The 26,228-nt window shown below is 37.2% G+C and overlaps 1 protein-coding gene across 1 annotated transcript in view; it reads left to right on the top strand.

Moving 5' to 3' along the window:
• ARIH1 (ariadne RBR E3 ubiquitin protein ligase 1) overlaps positions 1-22,007 on the top strand; it is a 130,386-nt gene extending 108,379 nt beyond the window's left edge. The window contains exons 6-14 of the mRNA XM_053927869.1: positions 420-486; positions 2,623-2,729; positions 4,636-4,678; positions 5,195-5,266; positions 8,256-8,386; positions 12,330-12,387; positions 15,538-15,798; positions 16,855-16,967; positions 18,674-22,007. Coding sequence (XP_053783844.1) covers positions 420-486; positions 2,623-2,729; positions 4,636-4,678; positions 5,195-5,266; positions 8,256-8,386; positions 12,330-12,387; positions 15,538-15,798; positions 16,855-16,967; positions 18,674-18,758 — 937 coding nt within the window. The 3' untranslated portion in view covers positions 18,759-22,007. The remainder of the gene's footprint in view (positions 1-419; positions 487-2,622; positions 2,730-4,635; positions 4,679-5,194; positions 5,267-8,255; positions 8,387-12,329; positions 12,388-15,537; positions 15,799-16,854; positions 16,968-18,673) is intronic.
• Positions 22,008-26,228: the final 4,221 nt, after the last annotated feature.

Here is a 26,228-nt window from a genome sequence, read left to right as displayed (position 1 = left end):
TAAAACTATTTATAGTAAAGCCTGGGTCCATTTTTTACCATTCTTATCAACATCTCTTATTTCATACACTGAGTTTTGGGAGGGAATCTGAGGGAAGATGGCAGAGAAGTACAGTTTTAAGACAGGATGTCAGAGTCAAAAGATTCTGCAAGAGGCCTAAATTTGGCAGTACTTGGTAAGTCACAAGATGATAATACAATCTGGGTAAAATTAGAATATTTAGAATTTAAGAAATGTGGAAACGTCTCCCAAAGTGAAACTACAACAACTTTGAAATTACTGTTTTGATTACTACCGTTATTTTAGTATTTTCAATTTAAGGCAGTTTTATAGCCATTGCATTGAAGTTTTATTTTTAAAATGTGGAAAATACTTTTGACTGAAACTTCCTAATAAACTATTTTTATTCTTCCTTTCAGGCGCCTGATCACAGATTCAAAAGTTAAATTAAAATATCAGCATTTAATAACAAATAGCTTTGTAGAGGTAAGTGATTTCTCTCATTTTCCTCTTTTAATAAAAGGAATTCTGTTATTAATAGAAATGTTACTTTTTATATAAATACTCTGGACAATAAGAGAAACCTTTGCCATCACATGGATTATGGACTTTATTTATAAAGCACACCAAAACACCTTTTTTCTCAAAGGAATGGGACAAACCAGTAAGTTAGGTGTCTCTTTATAGATCTTGAGGGTGTGTGTGTGTTTTTGTTTTATCCTCAGCTGAGGACACCTTTTCATTGCTTTCAGAGAGGGAAGCAGGTGGGGGGTGAGGAGCCAGAGACACAGAAAGAGATGTCGATCCTCCCATGTGCTGTGCTGCCCTGACTGGGAATTGAACCCACAGCCTTTTGCTGTATGGAATGACGCTCCAACCGAGCCACAGTGGCCAGGGCTAGATCTTGAGCTTGGATAGTAAAGTTATTTTGATAGTATTCTTCCTTTATACCTCTTGATCCCTAGAAGAAAATTTTAGGTGGTTATTATTGATGTCATGTTTAATCATGTTTGGTACTCTTACTCTGCTAGATATCTCTTCTTGTTTTAGCTTCCATTACCAGTAAGCTTTGTTAGTAAAGAACGCTTTGGTTATATGTTTGTTGTCAAATGTCTTTCTTTTGTTAGAACAGAGGTCTGCAAAGTATGTAGTATGCCTGTTTTTCTAAAATAACGATCTATGTACAGTACTCATTTGTTCTTTGTCACTTCTGTGCTACGGTAGCAGAGTTGAGTAGGTGCTAGAGAAGCCATTATGGCTCACAAAGCCAAAAGTCTTTACTTCCTGGCTCTTTATGGAAGAAGTTTGCCAGCCCCTGTATAGGAGCATCAGTGTAACTAGGTATTTTAACTCTCCTAGAAAATAACTCTAGTAATTTTTATTTCTACTAGTGACTAAATTAAAGGTCAGGTCTTGTAGAGAACAGCATTTTAGGAATACTCCTTTTTTTTAATGGTCAATAAACTTCATTTCCGGTGCAGAGTGTTTTGCCATGCGTTGTTCTATAACAATGCTACGAAAGTCCTATTTCCTTTTGAAGAACCTAAGATGTGATCTGTGCCATCGTTTTAGAAACTGTTTTTTGTTCTTAGAAAAGCTTTTTATGGTCAAAGGAGAAATTACATGTATATCCCTTAGCTTGTTTCAAACTATCCTGTGTCATTTAAGTGCCATAATGAGTAAATATTTTAAAATTTCTCAGTGGTATTTTGAAGCTAGAACAAGCTATACTTCATGTATGAGGTCTGTCCGGAAAAGGCCCAGCCATTGTTAATAAAACAAGAATGGTCTGCACAACATCGATGTAACCATCGATGCAGTCAAGGAGAGTAGATTGGAATGCACATGTGTGAACAATGATGACTTCACTGTACTAGTCAGTGGGGTGGCAGAGGCCACTGAGTGAGCACGTGTACAGTGTGGCCTTCAGATGCAAAAGGAGAGAGTAGAGTAAGGAATCTACTCTACAAATTGTGTGTTATGCTTAGGGTGGTCCAGGAGGCCACAGCAATGAGCAACTGGTGACTGGCAGCTTCGTCACAAAAAAACACACCCGCTCATGCATGCATCGAGTCTCATGTAGAGTTTTTGGCGAAGCATCAATTCACCCAGGTGACTCAGCCCCTCTACAGCCCAGATTTGGTGCCCTGAGACTTTTGGCTTTTCCCCAAACTAAAATCACCTTTGAAAGGGAAGAGATTTCAGACCATTGATAAGATCAGGAAAATACAACAGGGCAGCTGATGGCGATTGGGAGAACTGTGTGAGGTCCCACACTGCCTACTTGGAAGGGGACTGAGGTGTCATTGTCTTGTGTACAGTGTTTCTCGTATCTTCAATAAACATCTCTATTTTCCCAGTGCATGGCTGGACACTTTCTGGACAGACCTTGTGTTTTATAAAACCAGCTTTTCTAGGGATCTATAATCTTAGCAAAGCAATGCTCCCATAAGCATTGCTGTAGAACAGTAAGGGTCAGTGGCAGGTTTTCTGTGCTTATGTCACTAGTTCCCTTTTGCCCCTTATGCTGGGGAAGTAATACAAGTAATTACTTGGTGTGCCAGGCAGTCTCGCATTGTGATTTAGTGTACCACCATTTTTATTTTCTAACTTGTGCTTCAGTGCAATCGACTGTTAAAGTGGTGCCCTGCCCCAGACTGCCACCACGTTGTTAAAGTGCAGTATCCCGACGCTAAACCTGTTCGCTGCAAGTGTGGGCGCCAGTTTTGGTAAGTGAGTAATTCCTTAAGTTGGAATCATGCACATAGCTTCTTTATTTATTCTTCGTAGTAAAATAGAAAAAGAAATCTTTTTACCTCAGGGAGGGAGGTGTGTAATAATGATTAAAACTATTTCTTTTAAGTAAGAAGTAGATTTAAAAGTCACATCTTAAATAACTTTCCTCTTTCCTTTTTTTCTAACCTTTGGGTAACGTATTTTTTATGGGAAAAAGTGCAGTTATAATCACATTTTCTTGTGTGCCACAGTAGAGCTTAATTGGGAGCAAACTTACAGATCTGGGACAAGAACTTAATTCCTCTCATTTCTGATTGTTATTTTGTCAAATTATGTTTGGTTCCTTTATGGCTCTTGCTGTTTTCAAGTTATCTCTTGGGAATAAAATGCACGGTTAGGAATTTTTTAAAATTTCCTTTGCTCTGACAAGCTTAATCTTACTCCTAGGAAAAAATTGTACAGGTAAATTTGGAATGACAGTATATGGTTGATTTAGATTTGGCTCTGCTGGCCCTAGCTTTCTTGATAACATGGGTGCTTGGAGTTCTGTTGCATATTCTTTAGCCTTTGAATTCTAGATTCAACTTACCAGGGAATTTCTAGTAATACCACATATGAAGGAGCTAAACAATCTTCCATTCCTTTGTGGATCTGTTACGAACAAGAAGCCAGTCAAGCCTTACACATCACTAACATTAGACTTACATACCGATTAGACTTATGTGTCACTAGTACCAAAGATTTTCAAAAAGAGCAGGTAAACCTGCAGACATTAAATATGTGTAAAATATATACTGTTTTGGTAATTATTAAATATACATTATTGTTTCAGAGTTTACCCAGGTAGTTAGGGAGTGGATTCTGATTCCATACCTATTTTCAAATATATTTTTACTATGAAGTATTCTGAATACAAACTAAAGTATAGGAATAACAGCAATGAGTACTTACCTAGCTGCAATCCAGCTTAATAAAAATCAGCATTTTGTTAGTTTTTATTAAGAAATAAAACATGACAGACACATACATTTGAAACCCCTTGGTTTCCTTCTCCATCCCATTCCTTATCATCTTTTTCAGAAGTAACCATTATCCTGACTTAAATTTAAGTTCATAGCACTTTGTTACTCTCATTTGTAAAGGATTTTGGCATTCCTAGATGACTTGATTAGCTCATTTATTAGCCATTCCATTGTTACTTTTTCATGATATTTGTGTTTATCTTTAATTTATACATTTTTTTCACAAATGTATATACCATTTACCTAGAAAACAGAAAGGCACTAGCAATTACTATATCCTTAGAGAATACGTAGTCACACTTTGGTTTTATGCCTTGTTGGGTACAGTCTGTCTCTACTGGGCTGAGGTTTGTTTGGACCGTGCCAAGGTGGGGCCTGTTTTGTTTCCTGTGCATCGCTGCCTGCACATTAGCACTAAATCGTGTAGTGCCCTACAAAGTCAGGCTTCTACTCTTTATTTAGAGTGTTAGGTAAAATATTTAATACATCCTAATGAAGTGTGATTGAACTTAGTTGAAATTAGTGAAAATGGTTTCAGCTATGCTGCAATTAGAGAGTGGTTATAACAAGGAACCATCTTAAAACTATCAGAAAAATACAGATCTAACTAGTTTTACAACTGTTTAGATAGTCATTTGTCATGAAATTGTCATCTAAGCATGTCTTCATGCTTATAGTCACTTTTCATTCACACACCCACCCATTACACACTGATCATAATACTAAATAATTCACTGTAGAATAAAATAGACATGGCTCCTGTTTGTGTTTGCCAGTCACTAGAAACTGGTGATAATACTGAGGAACTGTAAATGTTTGTTTGCATACTTAATAGAAGGTGGGACTTAATTCTTTTAACTCTTGTGTCACTTAACAGCTTTAACTGTGGAGAAAATTGGCATGATCCAGTTAAATGTAAGGTAAGTTTGGCATTTTCCTTTTTAAATAATGTAGAGCACTTCTAAGACTTGGTGACTGAAAATTACAGCCCACAATTTTGTCATTTATCCTTTAGTAGGTAAAAGATTTTGTTTTGCCTTTTTTATTTCATCTGATCATTGCCAGTATTTAGAGAACTTTCCTCGGGAATAAGTCAGCTGCTGATACACTAGAAATCATCATGGTTAAGGCAGCTTCCTCAGTAGGCTTTGCCATTGTCTAGGGACAAAGGCACAGCTGGGAGCTGGGGTTCTAGTCCTGCTGCAGATTCTCCACTCTCTTCAGCCAGAGAAGTCTTTCTTTGGTTGATTTTTGTATGTCCTGGATAGGAGAACTACAGGGCTTCCTTGATTTAGAAGGAAGTAAATCTAGTGATAATCTTGTCTTTTGGCTTTTATATTTAAGCTTGAGTAAATTTGGGTATTGAAATAATTTGCTATTCTTATTTCTTAAGTCTTTTGTTGTACCCTAACAGTTGTGTGTTTTTTTCCAAACAGTGGTTGAAGAAATGGATTAAAAAGTGTGATGATGACAGTGAAACCTCTAACTGGATTGCAGCCAACACAAAGGTTGGTATTTTTCTTCAATAAACTGTGGTAATGAGAACTGATAAGGACAGGTACATCAGCATTAGCAAAAGTAGTAAATTTACCTGGTTAAGGCCTTGTTTTACCTTTTTATCTATTTTAAGGTTTGCTTTCACTTTATCTAGAATGATTGCCTATTAATAATTTTTCTTTATTTTAGCATTTGAGTGTGTTCTACAGAGTACTGTACTGTAGTGTGCACATTGCTGTGCCCTAGAAATGTTCTTTGATTGGAAAGCATTACTTTTCTCTAGAAGACAAGGCTGATAATTTTTCTACCCTGATGTTTGCTATATGCCTGTATTGCCCTTGGCTGCCTTTTAGCATACAAATGTAGGGTTTACTCCACCTAGCTTGGTTTTATTGGGCTAATTTGCATTTCTGCCTTTAACTTCTAAGGGATTTTAGGGCACCAATCAGAGTAAATGAGTAACTTTATTATGTAATGTCTTTAACATGTTAAACTTCTATAATATGATTTATCAAGAGACTTGACTCTTGAGAAATAGAAGTTTGGGGATAATGTGGGTATCCTTTGTTTTTTTGTTGTGTTTTTGAATTGCATTGCTCAGAATACTAGTCTCAGAATTCAGTCTCTTTGCAGTCCCGAACTACTTCTTTAACACTAGACAGCATCGTACAGATGAAAGCATCTTGAACACCCTTGTTGTCTGTCACTAAGTAATAAGCAAGCATTTGAATCCCAGTAGGTACCACTCAGTCTCTTAATAGAAAATTGTATAAATATCCAGTTTTTTATTCATTCAATCTTATATCCCATCCAAATAAGAAGTGACTTGGGTGATGAATGATAGGGTTATTAATGGGTCATTCATTTTTAGTTTTCCATGTGTGAAGATGATGCTTTATTTATTTTTTAAATAATAGAATTGTTTGACCAGTGTTAGTTATAGCTTTGTGCTGTTCCATCACTCAATCACAAGACAGAAAGAATATGGAGTTCTTAAATGATGAAGGCTAACACACAATTTTATACTATTAGTACCCTGCTCTACACCCCGAATTAAAAAAATACGTATTTATTTCTGTTTCTCAGAAAGTATTAGCAAGGAAACAGTGAGTCTTATCACATAGTACAATGCCCACATCTTTGAGGAGTGTATGGTTGAAATATTTTTGTGCTCTCTAAAACCATCATTATATGATGTACATAAGTCATGTCACTCAAAAACCTTGCTGTAATGTCAGGAAGCATGTTTACTTTTGTTTTAAAAAAATTCCTAGCCTAACCTTTTTAGAAAATTGAAGATTTGTTCACCAGAATCTTAAATAATACTCTGTAAAACTAGTATTTAGACTAGGGCAGCTGTATTTTCACTAAATAATTTGATTAAACTCTCATCTTCTTTCTGCATCTAGAGAACTCATAAATACTCTAAACCTCAGAGATGTTTAAAATAGGGAATACAGTCTTGAATATGTTTGACTTTGTTTAGAAAGTAGATTATTGAGGAAAAATGGCAATTTGTAATAACAAAGTTATCTACTTGGCAGTTTTAAGGTGAGACTGAAGAGTTTTTCTCTTGAGGTTTCAGTAACTTTTCGTTTATTATTGTTATTAGTTCCTTAAACAGATTTGCAGATTGTTGATGGTATCCTAACATATTGAGAGCTTAATACTATTCAGTTAATTATCAAGAAATGTAGAGTAAAACAGATATTTTAGGCCTGGAACTGGCTTCTTTGAGAAAATGTAAAATTTCTTATGCATCTCATTTCAAAAATTTGATTTAAAATATATAATCAAAAATCACCATATTAACCTATTTAAAATTACTGCGGTTTATGGACATTGTAGTCTAGGCTTATTTGTGCAAGTAATATAATGGGTACTACTTCTCCCTTATGGTAATTACAGACATCAAACACAAATACAAGCTCTCTATCTCATTTATCATTTTATTAAAAATGAGTAAGTTTGATTTTTTTGAGGTTTTTCAAAAGAGAAAAACAATAGCCCTCTAGGGTAGTAACTTTGCCTTACTAGTAACCAAGAAAATAATACAGATGGGGGAGGGGAGAATCATGCTCTCCGTAGCACAGATGTAAATGAACCACAATGAGAAGAATTTAAAACAAGAGTATTTGGCCCTGGCCAAGTAACTTTGTTGGTTAGAGCATCGTCCTGATACATTGTATCTGGATGGTACACTTGTATCGGATACACCAAGATTGCCCATCCTCAGTCATGCCACATACAAGAATCAACCAATGAATAGCATAAATAAGTGGAACAACAAATTGATGTTTCTCTCTCTTCCCACCCCATCTCCCTTTCTCTCTCCCTCTAAATTCAACAAATAAAAATATATAAATAAAACAGGATATTTGGCAGAAGGAAGTTGGGAAACTCGGAATCCACAAAAAGAATTTACCAATCTTACTTTCCTGAATCTCGAGGCCAAATTGCTTTGGCTTGAATCCTGACTCCATCTACCCTTTGCTACCTGTATAACCTTGAACTAGTTTTTAAAAATTTTCTCTCCCTTAGTTTATTTATATGAAAAATGGAAATAGGAATAGGTGTACTATAAAGATTATAAATTAATGCATATAAAACACCTAGAACAATGTGAGGTACAGGAAGTAATTGTTAATTATTTTTAGATGACTTAGATTATTATATTTACATGAACAAAATATTTTACCTTCATGAACAAATTATTATTACTACATGTATGGCTAAAAGTACTTAAAATATCTTTGTCCCCCAAACGTACTAAAAACAAATCCTTAAACTGTTGTACATTTTGAAAGCCAGTGGTAATGACAATAGCTCATTTTCAGTAGTACTTATTAAGAGTTTGACACTGTTCTAAGTGCTTTACATGTATTAATCACAGTGAATGTGGTGTTTTAAAATAAACCAAATCGAGAATTGGCTTCTCCTCAGTGGTAGTAATACAACCTAGTGTAGCATTGACACCAACTTTATAGTTTCTCTTCATAGGAATGTCCCAAATGCCATGTCACAATTGAGAAGGATGGCGGTTGTAATCACATGGTCTGTCGTAACCAGAACTGTAAAGCAGAGTTTTGCTGGGTGTGTCTTGGCCCTTGGGAACCACATGGATCTGCCTGGTAGGTTGGGGAAATGGAAATGAAGGGAAGAATATGTTCACAAAAGTATGTGATGTATGCCGCATATTTTGAGTAAGGTTTCTGCCTCATGGAAATAACCATCTAACTTGGGAGCTTGCTAAGTAAGTACTGTGTGACTAGTGTTAGAGGTATATGCAAGATACCCAGAGAGAGGGCTCACTTAGGAATATTTCACAGAGGAGGACTGGGAGTTCATTGGTTGAAAAAGTGTTGGGAAAAACACAGGGCAAAAGCAGCAGCATGAACAAAGGTAGAATGATGTGAATGTATATGACTTATTCAGAGAAGAGTTGCATTGTCTAATATGTCTCTCTAGGCAGTAGTTGAAGAATAAGAGACTGTTGACAAAACCCAGCAGGCAGTTGTGTTTTACTTACCCTGTCCATCATTTGACAAAAAAAAATTGTCCCAAACTTTGAAAATTGGAAAATTGCCCAGTGCAGTCCAGATTTTTAGTTTCCCTTTGAATCACAGGAACAGATCTGCATTTCTGCTTGGCAGCAGTTGCCTGGAATTGATTACTCATCTTTCCTTCCCAGTCATGTTTCCACAAAGACTGAAGCTTAATGGCATTTGCATGTGTCTTGATGGCACTCATCTTTTGCTCAATGCATATTTCTTATCCATTTGGGAAAATGCAAGTTACACTGAGAACGCCTTGAATTCTGAGAAAAATGGGAACTAGCACATCTCTTAGTAAAAGTGAAAATACTTCTGAGTGTTACTATATGCAAATGGCCGGTTGCACTGATTTGAGTTACTCGCCTTGAGTTTGTGGGCCCTCCTAAGTTATGGGGAATAGAAAAAGAGAACGTAGACTGAGACCTACAGTCGTTTGGACATTATCCGAAGTATTTTAAGTGAGTGACGTGATCAGATTTGTTACTTAGATGGGAAGAGGGCTGTTTTTGTTTATACTTCATATACATTGTCTCATAATTGTGGCTGCTTTGTAGAGAGTGGGTAGGAGGTTAATAAATTGCAGGTTCAAAACTTCCCTTTTTTGTTGGAACTTTCATTAGTTTCATTAGCTAGAGGAATAATATGAGTGATTACCTGTCTAAAATTAGTTCTGAGACAGGTAAAAACTAGTTGGAAGTAAAGAAAGTGATTTCGCCACTGTCAGAGCCAAGAAAGGGTGTTTTGGGTTTTAGCTGGACAGGTCCTCCAGATTATATGAAGGCAAACTGCAGAATTAGAGTGTTCCCAGAAACTAAATTCACTCTAATATATTTAAACAAGCCTAGTGAGGGGGAGGGAATGCAGAAGAAGAGTTAGATTTTTGTGTGTAAGGTAATCTCTGATCACAACTTGAATCTTAAAGGAGCTGTATTGAAAACTGAAAAGGATACAAAACAAATGGTAGATACAAAAGAATAAACAATGGCCTAGGTCAGGGATGTCAGAAATGTTGCCTGTGACTTGAATCTGCGTTCTTTTTTAAATGTGAAAATGCCTCAGAATCTTCAAAATAGCATTCCAAGTAACACTATCAGTCACCTGAGTTAGAAGAATAGATGAGTCCTATTTGCTTTCCTGCCTTAAAAGTCTTAATTTAAATGTTAACAGAGTGAAGGCCAAAATGATTTGAGGCTTATAAATATCTAAAAAAAAATCAGAAGGAAAATTTTTAAGAATTATCAGATAAGAGGTGTTAATATTTGACCAATACAGGGCAAGGAGGGGTCATTTTTGGATTAAATTGAGGAGAGTAACTGTTGGTAAAAGAGGGTTATAACGCAAGCTGTGGGGAAATTAATTGATCTCCTGACCTGGATGAATTGCAGTCTGGGCTATTTTAAAAGCTTGCAGATGAGATCAGTGAGTCATTGTTTAGTATTTCTGAGTAATTTGTGAAAGTAAAGAGGCATCAATGACTGGAAACAGACAAAATGTATTTTCAGATTTTGTGGTTCCACAAACAATATATATCCACATAACTTAATTTTTCTCTTATGTGAAATCCTAGAATCCAGTGATTTTGTTAGGAAGATGGATTAGGGAATGTTTTATAGATCTCAGCAAGATACTTCAATGTGGACTAAGACATTTGTGGCCTAGGCTGTGAATACAGAGAGGGAGGTATATTTGCGATTAATTGAATGATTTATTGGAGTACAGATAATGGATTTGTGCCTTTCTAACACTAATAGAATGCCTTATTGGATTGCTTAAAGGCTTTGTCCTCCTCTTTTTATTCCACTCCCCCCACCCCCACATACACTGTATACTGCTTTTCTGGTCAGTTTTATTGATGACGTTCTTGAACTAGTATGAGAATCTTACATACATTTTGGGTAACATCAAAGAGAAATACTGAATATGTAGATCATTAAAATCCTTAAAGAACTTGACAAGCTGAAACAATGATCCAGTTTATTAACAAGATTTAAATTCAAAATTCTTTCTTTAGTTTTACAAAGATCTCTGCTAAGAGATTCTGGAGACCACAGCTTGTGAACAATATACTCACTGGTTAAGAGCATGGACCTCATTTGGCAGATGTGCATGAGTTTAATCCCCAGCTCTGAAACCCTAGTTTTTTGACCTTGAAACCTAGTTCTTTATCTGCTCAATGAGGGTAATAATAATACACATTTCATAAGATGGTTGAGGGGAATAAATGTGATAGTGCATTTAAAGAACTCAGTGAGTATATAGTAAGTACTCAATAAATATCGGCTGCTTCCATAATTAGGCTACCATAAAAGAAGTGGAGAGCAAGGAGGACAGGGGAAGTGCCGGTCTCACTCATCTCTGTTCTGAGCTGACTTCCCTGCGCAGGTTGCCCCCAGCTCCTCACTTGGTGTGTCACTCAGTTCTGAGTGGCTTTCGGAAGCTGTGCTAGCATGTAGGGCACAGCACCTATTGGGTTGGCCAAAAAGTTTGTTGGGTTTCTTTCTGTACGATGGCTCTAGTAGCACTGAGTTTTAGTCTTTAACTTCATTTGAAACAATTTTGTTAGATTATATTATGACAGCTGTCAGATCAGTGTGCATTTTTTAAAACTTACAAAATTGGTGAATTTTTGTGCAGCCATTTTAATATCGAAGATGGGAGAAAATAAGCAACATTTTTTGGCTTATTATGCTTTATTATTTCAAAAAAGGTGAAAACACAACTGAAACACACAAAAAAGACTTGTTCAGTGTGTGGAGAAAGTGCTGTGACTGATTGAACGTGTCAAAAGTGGTTTGCGAAGTTTCATCCTGGAGATTTCTTGCTGGACAGTGCTCCACAGTAGGGTAGATCAGTTGAAGTTAATAGTGATCAAATCAAGACATTAGTTGGGAACAATTAACATTATACCACACAGGAGATAGCCAACATTCTTAGAATATCCAAATCAATGTCGTTATTGGTGAAAATGAAAAATACGTTTTTCATTGATGGAAAACACTAAACAGACTTTTTGGCAAACCCAATACTATATAGTAGTGGTTTATAAAAGAGAAGATAAGAAGGTGAGTAACTCTGGAAAAATTGGGAATATTTGACCTAAATAACAGTCAGCCTAGGACATCAGATGATCTCTTTCTTCAAAAGTTGAATTAGAAGTTCAAACTATAGTCAGTAAATGGAAGTCCTAGAATGATGGTGTTTTCAAATGAGTATAGGTGAACTGATTTGGAATGGGCTAAGTCAGGAAGTGGGAAATTCCCTATTACTAGATAGAGAGAGGACTGATACTCTGTTACAGGGAGGATTCAAGCACTAGGTGTGGATCAGGTTCAACAACACTGAGTGCCTTTCAGTATAGTAACTATCGTTACACTGATAGAACCCGCTTATTTTAACCTCATTTATCTGTATAAAGCAGAACGTTGGCTCTAGATAATCTCTAAGTCCAGTCTAAAATTCTGTGATTGGTTCTCTTTTCATTGATTTATGGCTTTATGGAATCCTCTTACTTTCCTTTAAGGTACAACTGTAACCGCTATAATGAGGATGATGCAAAGGCAGCACGAGACGCACAGGAGGTGAGTGCATTTATTTTGGGGTCACAGTTGAACAGGATGTACATTGTGTGTTTTATTAGGGAATAAGTTAGCAGGAATTTTCAATTTTGAAAGATTTGTGGGAATATCCTCCAGTAAATACTGGGTATCTGTGTACATTTATTTAGTAAGAGAATCTCATCTGAAGTGCATATTAGGAACATTTCTATTTATAGGTTGATTTGTTTTCTTTTAATTAATGTAGACACGTAGTACAATTCCAGGTTTCAGAAGTTGTGTCAAGATTTTCCCTTCTCAGCAAGGAGACTAGACAACAGTAATTGTTACATAACTCTACTGCTATTTATATTCAGTCTCACTTATTTTTAATTCCGTATTATTATTTTTAACCTCATTGTTCATCAAGAACCTCTTATGCTTGATTATAGGCTGCTCCAGGTGGTGGGAAATTTCCTATCACTGGATGGGGAGCACAACCAACTCTCACAGAGGAGACTCAAACACGGTGTAGATTTAGATTCAACAGCACTTTGAGTTCCTTTTAGCCAGTGATTCTGTAGTGTTTGTAGACTCTTGAAATTCCTTACATGCCATCCATCCCATACTGAAATCTGCCAGTTGTCCCCAAATATTTCCAAATGGTTTTCTTTGCTAGATGTAATCCAAATCATGATCTGTTTCTTCTTGTTTCAGTTTTTAAACATCCCCTTGAAATTTATAAATTAAAAATACCATAAATATAGAAGAATATACATAACCTACAATGTCATATTGTTAGAAGTGAAAGTTCTATGTCTTTTTTTAAAGACTGGAAAATTATATTTTGTATTTATAAATTATGAGGGGTTTTTCAAGACTTTCATAATATTTGTGGTCCTTTTAAAGGGAAAAAAGCCCCACAAATTCCAGTGTTGATTTAGATTATTCATTAAATTTACTTAAATATGTTTAAACATAAACCAGCTGTAAACCCTTATGCTTTTATACAGCTATACAACCAAACCAAGAGAACTACAAAACCAGTGAAACTCAAGTTCAAATTAATTTGACAGATGTTGTTTCCTAAAATAAAATTGCCGTTGGTAGACTGCTGTGTGTGGCTGGCTTTTTGTTTCCTTTTGCAAGTTTATGAATAGTTTATTACATTTCAGTAAGTGTATTGTGATTCAGTAAAGCAAAAGTTAAGGACACAGAGCTTGTTATTTAAGCCAATTATTATTCTCAAGTTCCAAAATAGAATAGTACAGAAAGAATTTAGACAATATAGGATTTTTTGTGAAAAAAACTTAAATTATCTTGGGAACGCAGACGTAACTTTACAAAAACAGGCAGCAGCTGGATTTAGCTTGCAGGCTAGAGTTTGCCTACCCCTGTTCTAAGCAGACAGGTGGTTTGTTTTCCAAAGTGTTTTTTGGTCACTGATTGCATTTCTCGATCCAGAATCTGGTATTTAATTTAAGTTAGTCTTCTTTGCAATGATGGAATGGGTTTTCTTTCATATTGACTTTTAGAGCTTTTTAATAAGAAGCTGTTTCAAATTGTTGGCCATATTAAATAAAGTCCTCTAATATCATACATTTTAATATGGTAATTTAGGTTTTCTGTTTCATCTTGGGTATATGATAGACTTGAAAATATTAGTGCTTTTGGGGGAGACTAAAATTCCAAGCAGATTATTTTCCACATATATATTTTTACATATAATTGCAGCCATTTTTAGATTTATATATAGTATTAATATGTTTAATAATGACAGGACATAACTGGCATAATTTTCCAGTGTATAAGCATTGGTTTTGATATATACCTGACTCTTGGAGTAACATGGCTTGCATAGGTTTTTAAAGATGTTCCAATGTTGTATGATACTGGATCATTGATTAGCTAATTCTGTGGTTCAGAGTTAGTATTTCTAACCAAGAGACTTAACCGCAGGGCCTAGTGGTGTCTGTGCTGTTGGTTGGCTTTAAGACCTGAGAGGAAGAGGAGGTGATAGTAAAGGAAAACACGTATAGGGTAGGAAACCCTATTGTTGTGGTGGCATTTAACAAGCATTTATTAGTCGTCTTCTACATATTAAGTAAACATAACAAGTTTACTTTTTAAAAGTCTGTCTCCCCTGGAGATTTACAGTATAATAGGAAAGATCTATGTAAATTACTTTTGCATTGTGATAAATAATATAAAACAAATCTAGACCAGATATCATAATATGATATTTCTTTGGTAATACTTCATGCATCCTTAATTTTCTTAAATATAACTGCAGTACCAACATTGTGTTTGTATATGTATTTATTATATAACACATTTTATAGTTATATATATTTTTTGAAGTCAGTACTTTGTTAATGTCATCAATTCTCCAGTGTTCAAATGTTCCCACTTACCTCAAAATTTTTTTAATGGTTGCTTTAAATCAAGATTCACCCAAGTCCACAAAATGGGTTTGATTGATATCTCTTGAGTCTCCTCTAATCTTTAAGTCCTTCCATTTCTTCCTTTCTTTTTTTCTCCTTGCCATTTATTTATTGAGGAAACTAAGTGATTTTTGTCATATAGAATTTTCCACATTCTACATTTTGCTAATTGCAGCTTCTGGTGTCATTTAATAAGAGTTCTATACCAGTATTTCCTGAAACTGATGGTTAATTCTAGATACCTCAGTTGAGACTCAGTTGGTGGGGGGTGGGGTAGAATATGGAAAGGGCACAAAACTCTTAGCTGGTAAAATGGTACTGCAGTATATTGGGAGTTATATGATATCTAGGTTGCCATTTTATTTTCTACTTCAAAATACTGGTGCTTCTTGCCTATTTGGTACTTTATTGCATCCTGGAGAACAGTGATCTCCAGTAGAACTTTTCTGTGATGATGGAAATGTGCTTTATTACCACTGTCCAATTTGGTAATTGCTGACCACGTATAGTTATTGACTTGAGTAACTGAATTTTTAATTTTAAGTAGCCACATGATTTTAGTGGCTGTCATTTTGGAAAGTATGGCTATGGGACATTCAAAGCAATGTTAAATAATAACGCTAGCAGTAGATGTCTATTTATTCATGATTTTAGCCAAATTCCTGTGCTGTTTCATCAATAAATAGATCAGCTTTGTTCATACATAATGCATTTGTCATAATCATACAACTTAATTTTTCTCGATGGACAGCGATCTAGGGCAGCCCTGCAGAGGTACCTGTTCTACTGTAATCGTTACATGAACCACATGCAAAGTCTGCGCTTTGAGCACAAACTGTACGCTCAGGTGAAGCAGAAAATGGAGGAGATGCAGCAGCACAACATGTCCTGGATTGAGGTGCAGTTCCTGAAGAAAGCAGTCGATGTCCTCTGCCAGTGTCGTGCCACACTCATGTACACTTACGTCTTCGCTTTCTACCTCAAAAAGAATAACCAGTCCATTATCTTTGAGGTAGGAATACTTACTGAGTGGGAAAAGGGCCCACCTTGTATCATAGGACTGCTTGGTCTTTCATAAAGAAGATATATCATTTTAAAGGTTCCTGTCTGCTCAGAAAATGTGAATTAGAAATGTAGTATTTATTGGGAAAATAAATTTAGACTTCTTGTCCTAAACTACATTCAAATTGATACTGGTTAGACAGCTAGCGATTAAGTGTGCAGGTTCTCTGGAGGCAGCCCTGAATTTGAATCTTGATTTCATCACTTGTTAGCTCTGTTGACTTGTAGGAAATTACTTAACCTCTTCTATATCTGTTTTAAAATGGAGGTAATAACTTTTCTAGGATGTTACGAGGTTTGAGAGAGACAGTCCGTGTATATTGCTCATATATATAGGACCTGGCACATTACAGTTCTTAATAAAAGCCTTTTTTTTTCAGGCAAAACTAATATATGGTATTAGAAGTTAATATGGTGGTTATGTAATGACTAAAGTAGGCATTAAGCAGTAAAGGTTTTTCAAGTAGGTATCTTCATTTAAAATTGAGGCATGAAAACATTGACATCAACAGATGACAGGAACACTGACCAGCAGGTGGGAATTTAGATGGGTAAGTGTACAGAACTAGCCCCAAGTAGTAAAAGATAACAAAATTTTAATCTTCCATGCAGTGTTCTCTTTCAAGAAGTAGGTGCAACCCAATGTAAGCAAAGATGGATTTCTATTTATTCCTCAAGTTTCCCTTTTAGTTTTAGCAAATAACAGTTCTCAGGACTAAAAGATTCCTAAAGACTTTTCAGTCCTTTCAAATTGTCCTTGATATTCTTTCAGAGGTAATTGGTGAATCTTTCGTTTTTTTAACATTTAACAAATTGTCCTTGAAAAGAGAGAACAAATAGTTAGAGGCAAAAGCAGTAAAGAGCTTTACAGATACAGTGAAAACCACCTGTGAAAATTATGGAATCTGTGTTGAAAGCAGTCGAGGCAAAGAAGCAGCTAAAGTGGTTTATCTTTCAACTTTTCTTTTGAAACCAAAATTTACTATGTATCTTCCTCCTCTTGCAGAATAACCAAGCAGATCTAGAGAATGCCACAGAGGTGCTTTCGGGCTACCTCGAACGAGATATTTCCCAAGATTCTCTACAGGATATAAAGCAGAAAGTACAAGATAAGTACAGGTGAGATTTTTTAAAATAGTTTTTGAGCAAAAGATTCTTCCATTGTAGTCTGGTATGCCTTAGTGATGACTGGTGGTTCACTAGGTAATAGTGAAACTTGGATTTAGCATTCCAGTAACTGAGCTGCTGCTGTGTTTCTCATAGATTACTTCTGTCCTTCAGGCTACAATTTGCAAATAGTATAGGGCTATTTAAACAAAGCGGAGGAAATCTGCCCTGTATCCCTCCAGGTTCTCCCTTTCAACTTTATCTACTTGCTGCCCTGTAAGTAAGAGCCTAAAAAGGGCAAAAGGCCTTTAGGATGAGGGGGTAGATTAGCGTGCTGGACGTAGCCCGGGGTCCTGCCATCCTGGCTGTTGACCAGTGAACTGCTCAGGCTTATTGCAGAGTTCTTACTAGGTTTGTCCCCCTGGGGAGAGGTTTAGGTTACCCTGAAAGTAGATGGTATTTCAAGATAAGCTACTTCTTTTTTTTGTAGAGAATAAAGTTTTTATTCACTGTCCAAGAAAGGTGAGGGGCTTGTTGTGGAAAGATGTCACCAGCATTGAAGGGTGTGGACTGTGAGCTTTTATTGGATTATAATTGGATTAAAAAAGGGTCGCGGGCTCCTGTTGGCGTTGCTGTAACACGAGGCTGCAGTTTGTTCCAATGTTACATTCTGCCTTTGGCTCTAGGGAGTGGTTCTGTTCGTGTTTTCCAGTAATTCTGGAGGGATCAGGTAGGGAGAAAAATATAAATGTTTCAGTATTGTGTATGAGGGTATAATTTACAAATTGTCCTCTGGAAAAAACAAGTTTTCTTACGGCGATCACTGTCACTGGCTGTGAAGATGGAGGAGGAGGAGGCTGTCTGCAGAGTCTGGAGAGATGGAGAAGCATTAGAATCCTCTCTCCGAACCTCACAGAGACAGGGTTGGGGGCCAGCCCAGGTTGAGCTTCCGCTGCCCACTGCTCCCCTAGTCTTAGGAGGCTGGAGGAGAGGGAGAAATAGAGAAAGTCCCTATGCGGGTCACCAGAATGTTAGGGTGGTCGGTGACGTGGGATGTGAAAGAATTCACAAAGAGAAGTGTAGGCAATAAAGTTTTTATTCATTCTCCAAGAAAGGACAGGGGCATGGTGTGGAGAGATGATACACCAGCAAGATATGCTACTACTTAAGCTCAGAATGCAAAATGTCTGCTTTCTCAGCATGGAGATCTTTCCCCCAAAGTTGTTTCCTGGCAAATACTATCTTTTTTAACAGTGGTAGATAGAAACCTTTGGGAATTTGGAAGTCTTGGAGATTTAGTCCTAAGTAATATTTTTACATCCCTTATCCAGCTACATTGTGTTTATGGTAATTTCACAGTTAACAAAGATTTTTATGAATGTGAATAAATAACCCTTGAAATCACTTTTTCCTGAAACTTATGGTTTACTTAAACTTACGGTTTACTTGTGGTAGAATGATGACAGGATTGAATCAGGTAATTTCTAAGGCCTTTAGGCATTTATAACATTTTATTGCTCTAAAATTGCCAAAACTGGGAATCATGGCTTTTAAAAAACACCTTTTTAAAATTAGAAACAGGAGACCTGCAAATGTGTTATTAAAAACAGGTGCCTAGTTCCAAGTCTTGATAAAATGTAGGGGTGCCCTAAAAAATAAGAAAATGCTTTTTTTTTTTTAAGTGGAGGCTGACATTTTCTTTTTCTCTTTGATTACAGATACTGTGAGAGTCGACGAAGGGTTTTGTTACAGCATGTTCATGAAGGCTATGAAAAAGATCTGTGGGAGTACATTGAGGACTGAGAATGGCCTGCATAAAATGAACTCTGAAAACTTTACCATCTAGAGTGCTCATGCAATTAAACACAAACAAGGAGGCACTAAGCCCATTCTGATACTGCTGGTCTGTAGTACCAGAGTTCTGTTTTGTTAACAGAAAGTTTAAGTAAATTATATTGTAATAAAAAAAAAAAGGTAGATAAACCATTGTACAACAGTATTCTAGGCCGCCAAAGTGTGACAGACACACTCAAAGCCCTCCAACTTTAACTCGTAACGTAGCTTCATTCTCAAAGCTGACTTCTTTTCTTTTCTTTTTCCTGAGTGTAGTACAGTTAAAATTTAAAACAGGTCTTTGACACTGCTTTTCCTGCCCAAACCAGCCATTTTGTTGTACTTTGGTAAAGGACCTCTTCCCCTTCCTCCTCTACTCATGCAAATACACCCACATACAGACTGACTCTCTTTCTCTCATTCCCCAAGGTAATGAGTGAATGATGTTTAGTTCCTTGTAAAGAAAATTCTTGGGGCGGGAAGTGGGTAGGCAGCAAGAAGAATTAAACAAAAAAAAAAAACAAACAAAAAAAACTTTGTATATGACTTTTAAAACAAGAGGACAACACAGTATTTTTCAAAATTGTATATAGCGCATATGCATGGACAGAGCAAGCGTGGCACGTGTTTGCATAATGTTTAATTACAAAAAATATTTATTCTTTAAAAATCTTCAACATTATGTCTATTTGCTGTGCATTTTCTTTCCGTTTTCTTTAACTTTCCATGGTTGAAGGTTGGGATTAAAAAAAAACCTGTTGGTTTAGTACCTCTGGAAGACATAAGAACTCTTTGATTTTCCTTTCCTGAGATTACTTTGCCCTTTCTGGTTTTTATATGTCTGTTGCTGGCCATGGGCCTTATGCCCAATGCTTGGTCAGGGCCAGGGAGGTCAAGCCGCAACAACACTATGGCCTGGTTAAGGACTGCAACAGGGAGCTTAGTTGCTACAGTTCAAGAATAACCTAGTCCCCAGCTTCATTCCCCTTCATGGCCTCATGCATCTTACTCAAGCCTTCGTATGCACATGTCACGCACAGGTGAAGGCTTTCCTATGCTCCCTATCCATCCAGAGGAAACATTTCATTTTTTTCCCCTTTAATTGCTGCTTTGAGCCTTTTAAGATTTTGGTTATGGCTCTTCTCTCACCCTTTCTTTACATTAGGGTATCAAATAGAATGTTTTTGCTTTAAATATAAATATAGATAAATAACCATTCACTTAGTTTCAGGTTGTGAATTTAATATGGCAGATACTAAAATTGCTTGTGTGTAGCTGTGGATTCAGTTTGAAGGCAGACATCCCTAAAACATGATATTCCCATCTAGTGCATTTAAACAGAAATCACTGACTTTACTTCTTTTCATTGTCAACAGATAGGAAAATTAATGATGCGTTTTAGCTGTGATGTCCATTTTTATGAAATTTCTACTAAGAGCTATGTTAAAAGTAAAGGATGGTGGTGGTTTTATTAACTACATACCAGTTTAGGCCGTTCTGGCTGTGGTATTTTTCAACAGGTCAACATCCCTAAATCTGTCAGTTTTATACAGGAGTGCAGGGTGAATTGGCAACTAGATTAAGAGGTCTTAATATTTAATACCAGTTAGGGTTGAAGACCTCTTTGTCTTCCTTTAAATGTCTTGCGCCTAGGGAGGGCTTACCTTTTGTGAGGCAGCTTTGTCTGCTCCTGCAGTGTACATCGTATTACTCCATTGGGAAGTAGGTTCACTTTCCTCTGGCCTTTTGCCTAAGTTAGGCTTTGCTGAATCAACCCACTTTTCCTTTTAGAAAAGGTTGTTACATGAGATGTACTTGCAACTGTTCTTTTCCCATCAAAAATTAGTGAATGTTTGCTGAGTATATTATGCTGCTTCCTTAAACTTGTTGCTTTAGGATCAACTTTACCTATACCTTTAATCCTTTTCTCCCTTGCCACCTCAGGTGCAGATCAGAACTTGATGTCTGCTTCTTCCATGTCCTCTTCTCCCCTGACATCCATTTAATTTTATTTTAAATGACTGTATCAATCTTAAAAGGCATTTATCAAACTAAGGATTTTTTTTTTTTTTTTTAAAGAAAGCTTGAATAAGTTCCTTTCCCTGGTACCTTTGAAAAGCAGCCAGAGTTGCTATCTAGATATATGTGGCTCCCTTAATCAAAATGTTTTGTGTATGTGTGGTGTTTTTAAAAAATTTTAACCAGTTAACTGCAGTATCTAGGTTTGTGTCATTTTGCACTCCCCTCGTAACAAGTATCCAAACACAGTGCGTGCACTTCACAGTGTCGGCCCTACCCGTGGAGGAACAGTGCTTATTAGAGATGCTTTCTAGTTTGTCTTGGCATATTATCTGAGGGTATTGCAGTTGTGGGTGCGTTCCCTAACTTGTATGGATCAAGGTGAATTGACCTTTTTTAATTCCAATCTTTTACCAACTATCTCCGTATTTGACAGTATTCCCTGAGCTCATTGCTTTCATTGTTAGTAGCTTCAGTGACCCCAGCTGGGATATAGGCAAGCCATATCGAATGACCGCTTCCCCATTTCACTTACCTAAGTCTATCAGAGGGCTCTATTCATGGTAAGCGCCAGGGTCTCCCTGTCTTCTTGAGGGCAGTTACATTGTCGTTTGAAAAGTGCATGCTTCATTTGAACAATTCATTGAGCAGTAGATGGACTTTAAATGATTTATGGTAAAATTTTGATCCAAAGCTCAGGACACAAACCACAGCAGTAAAACTGAGTAGCATATAATATTATCAGACTAAATTCTGTGTAATTTGCTGCGACCCAGATTGTGTTTTATGTGTGTTTAAATAAATACATTAAATACACATGTGTATACATAAACACATATATAACAGATCCAAGACTGACTGACTTGATTTGAAATGGTTGAGTCTGCAGTGTCCAGTGTGATTCAGCCGTAATTAGGAACTGAAATTTAGTACAAGAGAGAGAAGGACGTGATGCAACAAATTCTTTTAGTTGCAAATCCTGGGTATAGAGCACTTGGGGGAGGGGAGGGGGTGGGTTGGTGAGACAATCAGATCGGTAAATTTATTAAATGCTCCTAACCCTGTAATTTTGTGCATAGAGCGCCCTGTGCTGTGGAAATAACTGTTCTTAGATTTTCATTGTAACTGGACTGTTCAGGTTGCCCAGAGGGAAAGAACATTCCTAATTCTAATAAAATAAACTTTTATTTTGTTATTCCATTAGTTACTTATGTTTATTTTTATAGTTAAAAAAAAAAAAGAAGACATACTGGTGACCTAACAATCACCTGTATTATGTGCCTTATTCACTGTTCCTACTTAATATAAAATGTTAAGATTTGGTTCAGTTTCTTTGCGGGGAACCGTGAATGAGACCATCCCCAACAGTTAGTCGTTAACTTGGTCAGTGTAGCTTTCAGAGCATTTTCGGAAAGTTTCCAATTTCTCTGACTTACCCATTGAACTTAGTTCGCCATTTGTGTTGTGACAATGATACATATTAGATGCTTAGTAGATCTTTGTCAATTTTTTAAAGATAAAATATTTTAAGAGTCATTCTCAACCTCAACATTCTGATTACTTACATTTATTCACTCTTGTAAACTGATAATCTCCTAGAGGGATGGAGAGAATTTTCTTAAACAAGGTCCCAAGTTGGAGATTTTTGTCATTGATATTCTAGCCAAGTCCAGATTTTACGACAATTTAATTTGGTCTTACTTGGATCTATAATTATGAGAGTTCATTTATCACTTTTATCTTCAAAGCACTTTAACTTACATTACCAGCTTAAGCAAGTGGGGTAGGAATTGCTCTTTTTTACAAAAGAAGAAAATAAGGCTCAATGAGGTTAAGTAACTTGCCCAAGGTTTCACAATTTCTTCTATCTGGGATTCAGTCAACATTGTACTACCTCTTTGTATCGTATTTTCTCAATCTGGTCTCAGAACGACCTAGCACTCAGTACCAGGAAAGGCGGTTCTGCGCTATGGTGGTGTGCTATTTATTCAACTACATCAAAGACTGTGTGTATGTATGCATATGCCTGTTGCTGCTAATGGTAGAGGAATGCTATATACTATCTCTGATCTTTAACTTGGCTCAGAGCTTGCAACTGATGTGGCTCTGTGCTTCCGAATCAAAAGAAATTAGGCATGCAAAATGAATATAGCCCTTCCCACTTTGCGGACTGGGACAGTGCTCGTGAGAAAACGGTCACATGTGATAGTTGAGAGTAAATTGTTCAGCCTCCTTTGATTTGATAAATGGTGGCCAAGCAGTTTGCAATTGTTGGTCTAGTTATTTGTTCAAATAAATTTCCAATGTAAAGAATTTTGAATAGTGGTCTGCACCTTGTTACAGGATTATTTTGTAACCAGTAAAACACAGAACAGCTGAAATCCATTTGTTTTCAGCATCTCTCCTATGCGGCTTTAAGAACAGAAGTAGTGAGCATTTTGGGGAAATCTTGGCTCCTTCAGCCACAGGAAGAAGTATGGTGTGTTTCTGGTTTATTTTAGGGAGTTTACGTTTCCACCTGACCACCCCAGATGAAATAGCTAATTTGGAGGTGCTCGACTGGAAATAATGCAGTTGTGCCTACTGTAGGAATAAACAGTGAGGCCACTGCGTTTTACTCTTTTGTGTAATTAAATCCAGTTTTCAAGGCAGCTGTTGATCTCTCTAGTCAATAGCATTTAGGTTGGGGAAACAATAGATTTTTTTTAAAGCAGTTTTCAGACTATGATTAAACCATAGATACACATTTTAGGGCCATTTTTAGAGGAGGGGCCAATTAGTAAAGAAAGCAACCAAGCAGTGATACGTAGCAGCTATAACTATCGAGAGCACAACTTCATTACCACAGGAATTCAGGAGTCTCAAATGCAGATGTCTACAAGGGCCAGGTAAATATTTTAATAGACTATCCTCGGCCAAGTGGGCTCCGAGAGGAGCCTGTGAAATAACACTTTCTTGTAAATTTTTTCAGGTTGGAAATATTCGTGATCAGTCTTGGCTTGCAACTTCATGCCCCTGTCCATCTGACACACACTCGAGTCACCGAGAGGCTTCAGAGAAAACAATAAGGCCCGAGTCCCACTCCATAGGGGTTATGACTGACTTGCTTTGGGTTGTGTCCTGGGCACTAATTTTTTAAAGCCCTACCCCTACCTGCATCCCCGATGATTGTACAGTGTGAGACCTGCAGACACAGTCGAGGCCACTGACCTAGATACTTCTGTAGTTCCAAAGAGTTACAGGTGCACAGTCCAGGACGTAAGGGACAGTAGGACTTCGTGACAGATTCACACACTCAGGAAAGGTCACATGGGAGGCCCGCACTGAGTGGGGTCTGTGGAACGGTGCCTCCTAAGGGGCTAGTGTGAAATGCCCAACGTGGTCCACCTTGGAGAAAATTAAATTCACAAAACCAAAAGAAATGTAAGACTGACAAGCAGAATAGAATGTTCGCATGAAGTGGTAATATATTTTCTGCCCACGGGAGAGAACTACATCTGGGGAAGTAAATTAGTTTAGTCCGAGCCCAGGTACTTGAACGGTTATAAGCAGAGCTGTCAGTAAGGATTTGCGTCAAGTCAGTGTACAATTCCACTTAATCACTTAAAGTTCAGGGCACTGACAAGCCACAGGTTTCCCACTGTTTCGTTCTTTCGATGTTCATCTATGTTAAGACAGCGAATGTTCCTGTTTCTATTCCCAGCGTGATGTAGTGGAAAGGACAGCAATATTTCTCAGCCATAGTTTTCCTTTGCAAAATGGGGATAGTAAGAGGAGCTCTAATTCGAGTGCTTTTTGTTAGATGCCCTACTTACATTATCTGTGTCTTCTAAGCAGTCTTAAAACAAAGGCATTGCTCCTAATTTATGAGAATACAGGTTTATTAATTCAAAAGTTACTGGAAAAAATGTGGCAGGGTCATGCTTGTATGATTTCTTGTGTTCATTCTTATCATGCTATATTGTCTGTTTTATAGGAATATTGTGAGGATCAAAGAAAATAGGAAAACAAAGCCTTATAAGTAATAAGCATACAATACTAACGGGCAGAAAATGGTACAGAATGGTCTCCCAGACTCCCAAAGGCAGAATGAGATTGGATCCAGGAACTAGAAGGCAATTTGAACTCCTGATGTGGCATTGTTTGCCATCAGTACATCCACATCATTCTAACAGCTTTGCTTCTCCTGTAGCTACCCCATGATTCCAGGTGTTACATGTTAACTGTTCCAGACACGTGTAGACAGAACCAAACAGAGCCATGGGACCAGCCCGTTGGTAGAAATGTGGCTCTTGGGGGCTTACCTCTGTGGATTGGGGGTCAGATCTTGGAGACCATGGTTTGCTGGCTGCACACCACAAAAGGTGTCTGCAACAAAACTGAAATGTCCTGAAATGACATACATGTAAGGAATACTATATAATAGATAATTACGAGCTAACTTAGTCTTAATGCTTCATGTCCATCTTTTTAAAACAATCCTATGAGACAGTTACCATCTTCATTTCATAGAAGTTCCCGAGGTCATCCTTTTGTAAGTGATAGAATGAAGATTCAAACATAGGTTCCTTCAGTCAACACTCAAAAGTGTCAGGCACTGTTCTAGACACTGGAGGTACAGCAGTGAAAAGGACCTGTTGGTTTGTCTGGAAGCCCTTAACAACCCTGGTTCTACATCAGGACCCATGGATTGACCAAGGTCACCTAGCCAGTTAATGGCAGGCAGAGCTGGAGACACATTCTGGCCACTACACTATATTCTTTTCATGGCACTGTGCTGATTTTCAAACAGCCTTTCCAACAGTACCTGGTAGTTACATAGATTCCTAGGGGGACCTGAGCCTTAGATTGCCTTGGAACTCAATGACCAATTTTTATTCTTGGCTCTTAGCTGCTCAAAACACGTCTCTCTTGGTGACCTTATACTGTACCAAGAAGGACCCAACCTATGCCTTTTCTCCTTCACATTTGAGAGCTACCCTAGCATTTTAATGAGAGTTAAGCAAGTCCCACATTTCCAAGGCTCTTCAGAAGGCCACTCTGGCCTATTTTGAGCTAATGACTTGGCTGCATGTTATGTACAAAGTAACAGTTCCTGACTTGCTCTTTTAGTTGGCACCTGTACGTCCTTCCTTACTGACTACATCTGTGTAAAAGTTTGGTCTTTACTTTTCAAGTTGCCTGCCTTTTGCCGTGCAGTACTCGTGGTGGGAATTTGGAAGGTGATTATAGAAATATAAAATTAATTCTCTATATCAGTTCTCCAGGAAGTTCTGAAAACTTGCATAGATTTTAGATTTCCTTCTGAGGGCCAACATTGGTTTCCATATGCATAATAACAAAGCAGTGTCCCTGAAGCCCCTTCTGTGCACATTCAGTGGCTGTTCCTTCGTATTGGGAATCAGGCTTGTGCAGTGAGGT

This window comes from Desmodus rotundus, chromosome 7 (genome assembly GCF_022682495.2).
Source record: "Desmodus rotundus isolate HL8 chromosome 7, HLdesRot8A.1, whole genome shotgun sequence".
NCBI lineage: Eukaryota > Metazoa > Chordata > Mammalia > Chiroptera > Phyllostomidae > Desmodus > Desmodus rotundus.
This window is presented reverse-complemented; position numbering and strand designations above follow the sequence as displayed.